The following is a 13,438-nucleotide window of genomic DNA, read 5'->3' as shown; positions in this document are numbered from 1 at the left end:
GGTGATATGTTGTTGACTCATGTTCCATTTTGTTTTGTGATGCAACAGCGAAAAGACATTTTATAGCAAAAAAATAAAACTGTATCACAAAAATGTGTCAGATTTTCACATTTCATGGGCCTCCACTTCCCTTCCTGATCATAACAATGTTAGTGTGACACTAAAAACTATGCACCATGGGTTCATTTTTCTATTTTTCATAACAAAACTGTGTGAAACTGAGCCCTAGCCACATTGCAGCTGTCACCCAAGTTAAAAAAAAGTCATTTCTTCACAAATAATTAACTGCAATATGTTACTAACTGTAGGCAATAAGAGCAGTTCCCGTGACTGTGAGGCTAAAGCAAACATGTCTCCATTCTACTTTAAAGTCTCCCCGACTGGTTCCCAGGCTTCCAGGCGACCAAGCGGAATGATGGGATTGAAGGAAGGAAGGGGTGAGGATAAGACAAAACGAAGAGGGAGAAGGAGAAAGAGTAGGAAAGGGATGAAGATGTCAACTAAAGGAGATTTAACGGAGCTGCAGAGTAGCAGCAGCAGCCATCATCTAAGGCAGGAGCAGAATCAAACCATTTGGATAAAAATTCCAGGATTCCTGTCACGTAGAGGTTTAGCAAAGGCACCAAAGGGACAAAAGCCAAAACATTTCGAGCACAGGGTACTGTGCATCACATTGGTTTTCCTAAGGCCACTGAATCACTGTTGTCCAGCAAGTACCTCGTAACCTCACCTGAACCTTTCATTGGACTCACTGACTGTGGCCTCATGATAGAACAGACTGGATGAAACTAAAGTTTGACCCTTATTTCATGTCTAATGTTATTCAAATTGCCCCATGATGTCAACAAATAGTGAAACTGTGATGGTGAAAGACATGTTCTCACAACTGCAAATGTATTCCTCAGCTACACAGAAAGACAGAACTTTATTTAGAGCCCTTCTGTCCAACATACAGCTCAAATCCATCCACCATCCAGCTACATAACTACTACTACTGCTGACAAGCAATGATGGTTTTGACCTAGTAGACTGAAGTTATTCATAAAGAAACACTTGAATGTTATGTTCAGCTGCCAGATTTCACTTCAGTCAAGGTCAAATTTCACTACAGCTTTGCAAAGTGCCATGACCTCAGGTGTAAATATTAACACCCAGCAGGATGACATGACCACAGAGCTTTGTGTTTCTAAGAGTACAAGTAACATCTAGACCAGCCCTATTCAATTAGCGGCCCGCGGGCCACATGTGGCCTGAAAGCAACCCTCGAGTGGCCCTAAACCAACTGCCGAGTGATTGGGACTTGGGTCCGAGAAAAACATCAAAACATCTTTCAGTAACGCTGACAAGTTCTTACAAAAATTCAAACATTATTGCAAACATTGAATGCAACACTTACCGTAACCTAGCAACTAACCCACAATGCATTGTCTTGAGGAGACGCGTTTGAAAAGTTAACATTAGCAGTTCTATACAGGCGAAAATAGCAGCATGTCTTTTTCTATCCTGAAACGACAAAGCGGCGAGGAAAACCATCGGTTTGGACTGACAAGTATTTATTTATTTACCACCAAGTCCGAACGCCAAACCAATGCGTTTACTCTGCAACGAGTGCTTTGCTGCGCTGAAAGAATATAATGTCCGAAGACACCACATTGAAAAAACATGCCGCATTTCGGACAAACTTTCCCGAGGGATCTCATGAGAGAGCGGCTATAATTCAAAGTTTGACTGCATCTTACAACCGGAGCTGTACTACAATGAAGCGGACTTGCACAGCTCAGGAAAGGGCCACGAAAAAGAGGCTGTTCACAGACTCAGAAACTGTGAAGGACTGCATGTTGGCTGTCGTGGATGAAGTTTTAACGGACGATAAAGTTAAGACGAGTGTGACATCTGCTAACAAACAGGTCTGACACGTCAAACATTCTCGCCACAGATGTCTTTGAGACATGGTAAGTGCAACAAAGCAGCGTGCTGTAGCAGACACTAAAGGTAGTTTTATGTATTTATGTGACTATTTTCTGTTCACTTATTATAAGTTTAATATTTAAGAAAGACGTTTTGTTTTGACAGTTATTTCACTTAGTTGCACTTTATTATGCACTTTGATGTCAGCTTTATTTCATTTCAAAGGGATAGTAATTATCACTGTGCCTACTGTTTATTTTTTGATTATATGCACTGAAGCTGTGACTGTCTCAGATGAGACCAAATATGGACAGGGACAAACTCTGTTTTTTGTTATTTCAAAAGAAGAAAAATGTCTCAAGTTCTGAAAAGTTACTGTTAAGCAAGTTACTTTTTAATGCACTTTGAGATGTGACCAAAACAAAAGATGGTGTTTCTAATCGGCACTTAGTTTTTATGTTCATATGCACCTTAACCTGTGCTTGTATTTACCTATCAAAATGTGTTGAAGTTGTGTGTTTGAAATGTAAAATTTAAAAAAGCAGTATTTCAGCACAGGTTTAGTTTAAGTACTGCTCTTCTATTGTGTTTTTGTCCTTTTGGATGTGGCAATACGTTAATAAACATCCAGTGTGTTTGTTATCTTATCTGTTTGTGTTTATTTTAAATGGTTAACTTTGCTCACTGTCTGCTAAAAACATCCCGCCCAGCTCATGTTCTTAGTCTGAAAATCCGGCCCGAGTCAATTTTTAATTGAATAGCCCTGATCTAGACGCTGTCCTAGCTAAAGTATGCTACACATGACGTAACAGGGCCCTTTGGGTGAATACAGCCAGGTGTTTCCTACCATACAGTCAGTGTTTAGAATGTACATTTTCCTGCAGTGTGAAGTCCAATATAACTCTTAATCCAAGCAAAGACCGGGCAATGTGAGCAAACTGCTTCAAATGATTTAAACATCAACATTCTGTGTCTATGATAGGACCAAATCTAATTTCTCCTGTTGATATTGAGAAGTTTCACATAAATACAAAGCTACAAATACAGAAAAGGCACAGTAGGACATTGGAATCTGTTATCCAAACGTTCATGATTTATTTTCTGATGTCTAATCAATCAGTATAGAAACCATTTCAGTCTATCCATGCACATGATGCAATCCAGCTTTGTAATATGTTGAGACAAAACCAAGCTCATGGCAACACAGTTTTACTGAGGAGATGCCTTTGAACAAGGAAATAAACATCCATTAAGAATCTGGGAAATACTTTAGCTTTAGATACATGGCTTTGTGTGACCAAACACCAACTTTTCCAATTAAACACCTGAAATCTAAGAGATCTGTTCTCTCAAACATAAAAGCCATCTATCACTGCAAGCCAGGCAGCAAAGAACTGCTATAATTACCTGGTAAACCAGTTTGAATTAAAGGATTGTGGAAACAATGATGGGATTAAAGGCATTTATATTTCCTCATTAGTCGGCCCAGAGAAATTAGGTCACGCAGTGAAAGTAAACAGGAACTGATGGCGACAAACGAACAACCACTCTACAGTAGATCACAGTCACTTAAAGCATTTGTCTCACAAATTACGTTATAGCTGATTATTTTGTACACTTTTCTGACAACAGTAGCACAGATTTAGGATCAGTGCCAATCCACATGATGTCCTTTTTTTTCTGTGACACTAATGAACAGTTTAGTGTTTCTTTTTATTCAGTCATAAAGGCGAAGGCTAGCTCCATAAATAAAGATGTACTGTAAGAAAATGTGAGACAAAGAGTACTCTAATTTTGAATCCATTTGACATAAGTAAAGCATGTTTAACCAGAGACACTGAAATATGAGAGAGAACAAACTGCTCAGCTGAAACTGAAGAAATTAAAGGTGATGCTTTGAGTTACATTAAATGCAGACATCAGCAGGCAAACACAGCCACAGTACTAGCATGCTACATGTTAGGGGGTTTAATGTTGACCATGTTCCTAGCCTCGTATAGCCAGACTTAGCTCCACATCACTGAAGAATGGTCTGGCTGCACTCATTTCATTACAGGGTGAAAACTCCCTCTTCTGTATTTCTTTAAACAAATCACAGTCATTTTGGGTGGGACTAGTCCATAATACAGCAAAGGTGAGCCTGCAAAATAGTGTTGGGAGAACTGTTCTGATGTCCCACCAAACCACCACCAAAAGAACCAAACAGGCCGGCCTGATTGCGCAATCCAAATCTCTGGTTAAACCTGTCTTTCCCAGCGTGTAGACTGCTGCTCAGAGGTTGTTGTTGTTAATTCCCATAGGGAAGGAAACTTTTAAAATGGTAATATACAGATTGCACAAAATGAGGAGTATGTCACATGAAATGTGTTGCAGAAATGTCAGTCTTATCCCTACAGTTTACATCTGGTGAGGCAGACTACCACGCTCACTATTAGTTAGCTTAGCGTGTTAGCTCGCTAATGTTCACAAAATAACATGAAACACAACTGAGGCTCAGGGAACGTCATTAATTTTGCAGAACAAGCTGGTCAAGCTGAGCCAAGATGGTAAAAAGAAAACCTTTCGTCACCAAGAAAGGGGAAACCAGTTCAACTGTTTGGAAAAAAAGACTGTTCTCTTTAGAAGTTCTGAAACTGCGTTATGTTTCCAAAGTCAGCGAGTAATCGTAGTAAATAATGGTGATCCCAGTATTGACCAATGTAATTAAAAATAGAATTTTTGACTATAACCATGCAGCCTTTCTAAATAATGAAAACAGTTAAACAAATGTTTTCTGAGGTTCTTCTGCCCGATGCTGCTGTGACCTCTGACTGTCATATGACTGGGCAAGGTTGCTCTGGCTTTTCTAGCAGACGTAGGACCCACATGGGTTCACATTCAAAACAGAGAGCTTCTGAACAGAAAACATATATTGTTTTACATTCATCCAAAGTTTGCCTTATTTTTTTATATTCTAAATTAGTCTGTTTGTCATGCATGTACAAACCTTCTAGGGAACAAATGCAACTGAACATTATACCTGCTGAGAACTAACTGCTGACTTCTGACAGAATTTTCTGTTTGCATTAAACACTGAATGTGACATGAAACTCTAATTCTTTTTCCAGACTTTAAAGCTCGGGCATTAAGGGAGCACGGGGCATACACTGTTAAACTTTGACAGAATGGATCGTGATAAAGCACGGGATCACAGGATGAGGCTTCATCATCAAATTCCTTGCTAAAAACAGCATATCAAATTGTTACATTTGACTGATTGCATATAAAAGTTCTAACGAATTTCATCCATTTCCAGTGATCTTAACTTTAGCGGTTAATGCACCAAGAACCTTATGCTGCAGCATGCTGTGCCGGTGAACTCGGTTCATTGGCTATGAAGAAAACAGCATCATCTGACATGTACAGCCACATCATTTGCACGAGTTCACGCTGTTTGAATCTGTGTGCAAATGATGTGTGTCAGCTACGACTACACGTGTGTTGCTGTTCATCCAGCTCTGGGCTAATTCCACGCTGTATGCTAGCAGAATACCTTTAATGCTGTCAAGCATCAAGCAACTCCACCAACTTGCCAGTAGTTTTGTCAGCCATTCTGTCACACACAGCATTGTGAGAACTCATTTCTGGTGCAAAGCTGCTTAGTAGGGATTTGTCTATACAGTTTCACATTCACTGCTTCAACAGTGGACTGTATGTGTATGTGCTTGAATTATTCACTGACTGTCCATCTGTCTATTACACAGTAATCCAAGACCACAACTCCCTGAAAAGTACTGCACACTGTCTCTAATTAACCGTGAGGAAATCCTCAGTCAGTGTGCAACATCATGCACAAAATACACCAAAGAGATCCCAGCAGGAGTAAAATTATTCCATCTACAAGCCCAGCAAAATAGTCCTAAAACACAAAAGCAGAGAAGCTAACCCCCACATACTGTAAGATGTCTTTTCACAAGCATTTATCACAAACATTAACAGCAGCTGAGGACAGTGTAGAGAGAGCGTGTGCTGTGGAGGAGGATCGACTTTGCGAAGCTGTTTAATTAGGTCTGAAATTTCTCCCAGAGCTCACATCAAACAGGAGGCCTCGCTGGTTGACATTTCCAACCAGTCAATCAGAGACTGCAGCTGGGAGGCTGAAGGAGGAAACAACTGGTTAAAGGAAGCAGCTCTCCATATAGACATAAACTATTCACAAATATAATGCATTCAAATGATCTAACTTGTGGCAAAGCAAGCACTATAGCTGATCTATAGGTTCTGTGTTTTAAAGCAGCAGTCCATCAAATTGCATTGTCAATCAGTCTTGTTCAACCAGTGAAAACTGTTGTATAATATGTTCTGAGACGCTGAAGGAGCTTTGTCAAGACTTGAGAAAATAACCCTGATTGGCTTGGGATTAAAGACTACAGGTTTAGAACAGAAATTGTGCACAAAATTGAGAGTTTAGAAAGTCTCAGCAAGGAAGTTTTAACAAAATATGTTAAAAAGTGCAGGATGTTGTGTTGCTTGAGCTTGGGCTAAAAGTCGCATTATGTCAGCTTCTTGTTGAATCCCTTGCAATTAGACCAACTTTACTGAGGCAATTATATATTAATGAAGTATCTCTTGAAAGGAGTAGCTCAAAGTTGTGGGAGGTTTACTTTTCTCTTTAAACTAGCCTATATTAGCTTAACTGCTAGCCTGGATCTGCACAGTAAGTTTAAGATAGACAACTACTAGCACCTCTACAAATGACTGATTTATACAAGTACAGACTAATTACCACATTTCAACAACAAGCCCCTCTTAAACAATAACCTCTGAGGGAGCCAGGTTAGTTATTTCCACCTGCTATCAGTGTTTAAGCTAAGCTACGCTAATTGCCTAGCTTAGCCCATCATGACATCAGCTATTATTGCCACAAACTCTACAACAACACCTTGCGCAGGAGATTTACTGTCTGGTATTTGTTTTTACTGCTTTGAGGTTTATTTTTTGTGCGTGTACAGCTTCCAATTGCCTCCTGGAAGAAAATGCAATATAACATTTTAATAATATTTTCGGCAGCAGACAAGCCGCAACAGCTGCATTGCAGGCATCAGGATTAACACACCCAGGGCTTATGACAGTTTTAACCACAGCACTGTCTGACACCAGTTGCACTTGAAATAATCCTGCAGGGGTGCCCGCTCTATTCTAAATTCAGTCTCTGTTGTTGTTGCTGTAGCCAGCTAATGCATGGAAACCACCCATGGAGGGTAAATGATTAAAAAGGAAATCAAGTTGTTATTGTGATAAAGCCACCTCTTAGCTATTATCTCTGTACTGCCACATATTTCCCCTCATAAATATTTTGTTAATTGCCTTGTTGGTTCCTTTCCAGAAACACTGAATTTGCTGAAGTCTTTGAGCAGTAAAAGCATTGCAAACAATACTCAGAACTAATTACAGCCAAAGTAATCTTTTTGTGTTGCCAAAACATTTTCCTGTTTTTCACATCCAGCAGTATGCATTTCTCTCTTATAAACAGCAGGTATGTGTGTTTTTGATACTATACAAAAGTAAAAATATCCACATAATATTACTCAAACCTCTGTAGGCGTAATGATGATGAAATAAAACTAGTACAATAGGATTACAGTGGAGTTGCTCACCTCTGTTGTTGTGCAAGGCCTGTATTTATCTGCAGAGAAACAAGAAAACAGTGTTACAATAAGCAGTAAACAAGGCTAAACAAAAAGCTCATACACACAAATGCATGACAAATTGCACAACCCGGTTCAGTTATTTTGCATAAATACTGTATATGTGACTTAAAGAGCTTTAAGCACATGTGATGATTATTGCACTGTTTCATTATTGATATGCATTAACTCAGGACCCACTGTCAACTAAGATGTGACATGTTTACGATCATGAATAATGAAACCCAGGAGGCAGGAAATTGTGCATACAAATAGTAAAGACTGAGTGAGGACTTTACTAAGATAAATCAAGATTCAACAACCTCTAGTCCAGCACTTGTTTTAATGATTTTTATCCACTAAATCTAAATCTCACTACATAGGAGAAAAACATGTCCAAAAAATGCTAACATGCCAACTCTAAACTTCATAGGGATAGGCTTTAAAGGACAAAACTAGTCCTACCAGCAACAAAATTCAATTAAAATACCTAAAATAACAAAGGTTAGCTTGACAATATTTTCTGAGTATTAAACACTGTCTGTGGCTCACAGCCCAAAGCCAATTCACTCCTCCTGATCCAACATAAGGGAACATAAATCTTTACCAATTACTTATAAATACATTGTAACACAATATTTGATATCTTAAAAGGCTTTTGAATAGACCAAAAAATGTTTAATGATAACCAAGACTCCAACATTGCCTCACTGGGGTCAGTGGTGGTGCAACGGTTAAGTCTCTGGACTACAGATCAGAAGGTCAGAGGTTCAAGCCCCGATGCGGCCACTGTTGGGCCCTTGAGCGAGGCCCTTAAGCCTTCCTGCTCCAGGGGCGCTGTACCACGGCTGACCCGTCGCTCTCCTCCAATTGGGGAGAGATGCGAAAATCAGAATTTCCCCTCGTGGGATTAATAAGGGATAGTAAAAAAAAAAAACAGGAAGAAACAGTGGATGTGTTGGTGACTATTTCTAGCTCCTGCTTAACACACATTTGATGCTCTGCTGACTATTTACAACAGGATAATGTACAGAGTATGCATTGTATGGTTTGTGGACAAGATGAAATAATTCAAAAATGGAGAATGTTGTTTTTAAATGTTCTGTTTCATTTCAAATTACTTTATTATTTGTAGTGGCATGTGACCGGTGACGACAAAACTCTTTCCGAGCAGCTGTGTTTCATCAATGTACTCCCTTCAGACTGAAGATCCGCTTTAATGTCTCCTCAGGCTACATCAGCTCAGCTTTTACTTCATGAACAAACAGCATGATAACAGATGACCCTCTTAACAAATGCCTGTTTTGTATTGTAATATGCAGCAATGCAACATCACAACCGCTCAGTCATCATCTCATGACCTCAACTTGCATCAGCAGAGGTGAATGCCATCTGTACGGGTAGGATGCATAATGTGTGTGTTTGTGTGTGCTGCAAATAGGGTGAGCTGATAATCAAATGTGCCTTTTTTATGATTCTAAAATACTCACAGAGGACACCAGCATGAAATTAAATCTATTTATCACAAGTGTGACATGAAAACATTTACTGAAGGGCCCTGCTTTCATGATGGAGTCAGACGTGATAGAAAGTGTCAGGTGCCCCAGATAAACAGCTGAATAAAGGAATACTGGGCAGACATGGATTTGACTGACAACAGGGTCTAAAACTAATTTCATCTGGATTTAACTTGAAGCCAATTTGGGTGATGAGAGCTTCAGAAGCTTTACAATTGCCACAAATTTATCTCATTATTTACATGAATGGCTCTGGCTTGCTAAGCTCATGCATCCAGGAAACAGAGTGTGTGCTGAGCAGCACAATTAGAGCAACAAACTACCTTGAAAACTGAAACTGTGTGGTTTCACTGATCAATATACCCAGAAAATGCTCCAACAATTACTTAGAACTGCCTAAAGCCATGGTGTGATGTAATTCCCAGCAGAGGAGTAGTTCTAAAGCTATCAGGTGCTGCATGGAAAAAGTGTGTGCTCAAGTAAATTGAAGAAAAGATCATTTGTAATCACAAGTGTGTGATCATCTAGTGTGGAGAAATGCTAAAAAGTAATGGCAAACAGTTGAAAAACACTGAGTTAAAAGTAATATACAAGTGCTTGAAGAACTAGAAATGGCTGGAATACTGTATATAGACTAGCTAAAATAAATGGATAAACACCTGAAATAATTAGCTAAAGATGTAGATAATAGTGGAAAAAGTTGAATGGTCATTAAAACTAGCCAAGTGTAATTGACAAACAGTTGAAAAAGCTGAAAGTAATGTATTTAAAAAAGCTCAAATGAACTACTAAAAGTAGCTTAACATAACAAATAAAAAGAAAACTGTAAAAACGGCTCCAATATGATTCTAAAAGTAGCTGACTATAGTGAAAAAAGAGATGAAAAAGCTAAAGCAACCAATAAAATGGCTACAATATGTAGCTAAAAGTAGATAAATGTAATGGATAAACAACTGAAAACAACTAAAAGTACTAAAGTCACTAAAAGCAGCTCAGTGAAACAGATGAAAACACTCAAAGTAATGGATAAAATGATTAAGATATGCAGCTAAATGTAGGCTAAAAGGCTAAACTTGCTAAAATGTGTAGGCAAAAGTAAATGGCATGTATAACCAGTGAAAAAAACTAAACTAGTGGATAAAAATGTTTAAAATTTGTAGCAAAAAATGGCTAATTATCACAGATTAAAAAGCCAAGTAATGGATGAGTCTACTAGCTAAAAGTAGCTAAATGTAATGAATGAACAGATTAAAACTAGATATGTAAAAGTAAAGGATAAAAGTAACTAAATGAAGTCTAGTGGGGGGAAAAAGACAGAACACTCCAAAGTAATGGCTAAAATGTGTAGCTAAAAGGAAATATAATGGATACACAGTTGAAAAACAAGTGATGACGTGCTAATATTAGCAATGGGTTGCTAATATTAGCTAAATGTAATGGACCAACAGCGAAAAACAAGCTAATAGTGACAGATATAAATGGCCAAAACACAATACTGAAAGTAACTAAATGTAGCTGACAGACACAAAATTTCAACCCTAACCCAAACCTAAACACAAACTCTTTATATGAAAAAAATGTTACAGCAACTGTTATATACACTAATCCCTTTCATCAACAGTGGTAAAATCAGTTGAATTAAACACATTTGGGAAATGGCAGGTGGAGGATTGCTTGAACTCATCTGATGGGGCCTTGCTGATACATCAGACTGAAAGGAATTGGGAAACACTACCTTAATGTACATTTTCAAGACCCTCTACTGAAAAACAATTCACCTCTGCATATTCCACTTCCTTACAGCTAACTGGCATCAACCTACATCACCCAACGAAATGGTCAGACACTACCAGGATGTTCATCTATGGAATAGGAACATTACAGATTACTAAAGCAGTACACAGCAAACAAAATCAAGCATCAAACATAACAGCTTGCAAGAAAAAAATGCCCCCAAAAATCTAACTGCAGTGCAGTTCAAGATATTCTTAAAACATTTCTCATGATGTGATGTTATACGGGCAGCAGAGAAATAAAAGCCCAGACTCCCCTTTCCAATGGTTGCTTCCATGCTCCTAAAAATAGCCCATTCATTCTAGCCATATAGACATACAGGCCACAAACATCATCATCCCAGCTGTGTCTTTCAGATTTGCTCATACGAGGCGATTGGATGACGCCTGCTGTGCATTTATTGAATCAAAGGCCAATGCATTGACTCAGCAGTGTTGCATACTGTGTGAGTAAATTGTAGCTGAGTTAAGAGCGCATCCCCCAGGCCCTCAGGTAATCCATTACATTCATTACAGAGAAAGATAGATAGATAGGCATTTAGTCAGTCTGCTCTGTACTCTGCAAATGTAATTACAGCAGACGATGAACTTGTCAAGCCTTCATCTGACAAGACCCATGAAGTGTTTGCTTTAAGAACATGTTGACATCCACAGACACGCCCATCCACGGAGGCCAGACATGCAGAACACATGCCAGATATACATATGGCAGTGCCATCTGCTGTGTTTTCATGTGAATCCTGGTTTGTTTCTTTCTTTAAAAAATCTACTCTACAAGAAAAATTACCTTGAAGCACTGTAGCTCTGCCCCATAAGAGAGGCAAATTACCATAAAGTACAATAAAGTCGACGTTAAAGCACCACAGCCACACTGTGAATGTCTAAAGGGACATCTTAAGAATATTGCACTGGTTTTTCTTTTGGCACACATTGCTGCCACACTGTCTCCTCTGACTTTCCTGGATATTTTCATCCTGGCAATAGAAGCACTGTGATACTAGCAGGGCTCCAGCTCTTCATCTTCATAGCACTTCATTAATTATACTTATTAAATGGGGGCTCACATGTGACAGGGAGCAACACGGCAAAACAATGTGCCCATCCTCTTCCACTCTCTGTGGGCATGGGTCCACGTCTTGATCCGATCAGTGCCCACATTTCAGCCTGTAATCACATGCTTTAATCGGGTGAAGTGAATGAACACTCTGATCTGAGATGAAGTGGCAGCTAGAAGATGAAACCACATGATGCCCAGGAACACGTGCCTTTGGTGGTAAGGAAACAGGGTAAATCAGTGAAAACACCAGTGGCAGCAGGGGTCTGTGATGGCATTCCTTTGTGTGTAATGGAGCCCTAATGGTTGTTGATATCCGGCTACAGATTAGAGAGGAGGCTAATCCTGAGATGCAAATTAAGCACCTAATCACGAAAAATATCTAGCAGGCTTGGCATGTGAGCTAAAAATATGCATTTATTAATAGTGACATATTGCAGCTGTATCACCATGATATGCTATTATTCTTAATGCAATTCTGTAGGATGTCTTGCTTTCCTGGAATTTATTTTAGGTACAGCTTTTACACTGAGAACAATCACAACATCCTTATTTGAAATGCAAGTGATGGCTTGGCCCAGATCTGAGCAGCTTTAAGCACACTCACTCTTACATAATGTTTTACCTTCACAGTCCTGGTGTTCCACCCTCACAGACCCGTCTTTCTGTATCCTAACATCCCCAGATCCAGATATCCTCCTCGGACCCGCCGCTGACGAGGCTCCGGCGGCGGCTGCAGCGGCAGAAGAGCTCCTCCTGCCCCGGTGCTTCCTGGCCAGCGTCCTGCAGCACTGGTAACACACCGCCCATGCCTGCTCCTCGTTGATGGGCTGGTTATAAAGCCTCAGGATCTCCTCCAAAGACAGGTCCTCCGCTCCGGCTTCCTCCGGTGAATTCATCGTGCTGTGATGCTGCTGCTCATCCCGGCGAGTCGCTGTAGCAGCATCCGTCAGTCCTCCGTGGTCCCCGCCGCACCGCTGCTCGGCCATCCTTTCATTCTCTCAGCGCAGGAGGCCCGATGTCGAGAACTGGTCCAGGCCGATGTGCGAAAAGCAGTCTGGAGGCATTGATGGTCCGGCTGGAAGCAGCAGCAGGGAGGAGGAGAAAGCAGCTCTCCGGTTGCTGCAGCTTCTCCGCCAGACGCTCAGGTTTTAGCAGCAGCGGTCACAAGACGGTGTGGATGAGAACACACTCTGAACGGTGTGTGTTTGTCTCACATCCCTACACAACAAGGCGAGCTCACTCCTCCATCACATGATCCCTCCCTGTCCCCCTCACACACACACACACACACACACACACACACACACACACACACACACACACACACACACACACACACACACACACACACACACACACACACACACGTTTCAAAATAATGCATCATTATTTCTTCTCAACCCAGTTTGACTTATTTTACTGATGATGAAAAGAAGCACAGACAGACAAACTGATTTAAACAATAATTCTATCAACCCAGTAATTCAAGCAGAATGG

At 40.1% G+C, this 13,438-nt stretch overlaps 1 protein-coding gene across 6 annotated transcripts in view; it reads right to left on the bottom strand.

Annotated features, from left to right (window-relative positions):
• Positions 1-13,201, bottom strand: part of spire1b (spire-type actin nucleation factor 1b) — a 52,951-nt gene extending 39,750 nt beyond the window's left edge. For 3 of the 6 annotated variants that reach the window (XM_055013731.1, XM_055013730.1, XM_055013732.1), the window contains exons 1-2: positions 12,564-13,201; positions 7,545-7,573 (exon numbers count right to left, since the gene is read on the bottom strand). In XM_055013731.1, coding sequence (XP_054869706.1) covers positions 7,545-7,573; positions 12,564-12,927 — 393 coding nt within the window. In that variant the 5' untranslated portion in view covers positions 12,928-13,201. The remainder of the gene's footprint in view (positions 1-7,544; positions 7,574-12,563) is intronic. The other 3 variants (XM_035948730.2, XM_023271464.3, XM_023271463.3) reach the window with 2 other exon arrangements.
• Between the last annotated feature and the right edge of the window lie 237 nt (positions 13,202-13,438).

Source organism: Amphiprion ocellaris, chromosome 9 (assembly GCF_022539595.1).
Source record: "Amphiprion ocellaris isolate individual 3 ecotype Okinawa chromosome 9, ASM2253959v1, whole genome shotgun sequence".
Lineage (NCBI taxonomy): Eukaryota > Metazoa > Chordata > Actinopteri > Pomacentridae > Amphiprion > Amphiprion ocellaris.
This window is presented reverse-complemented; position numbering and strand designations above follow the sequence as displayed.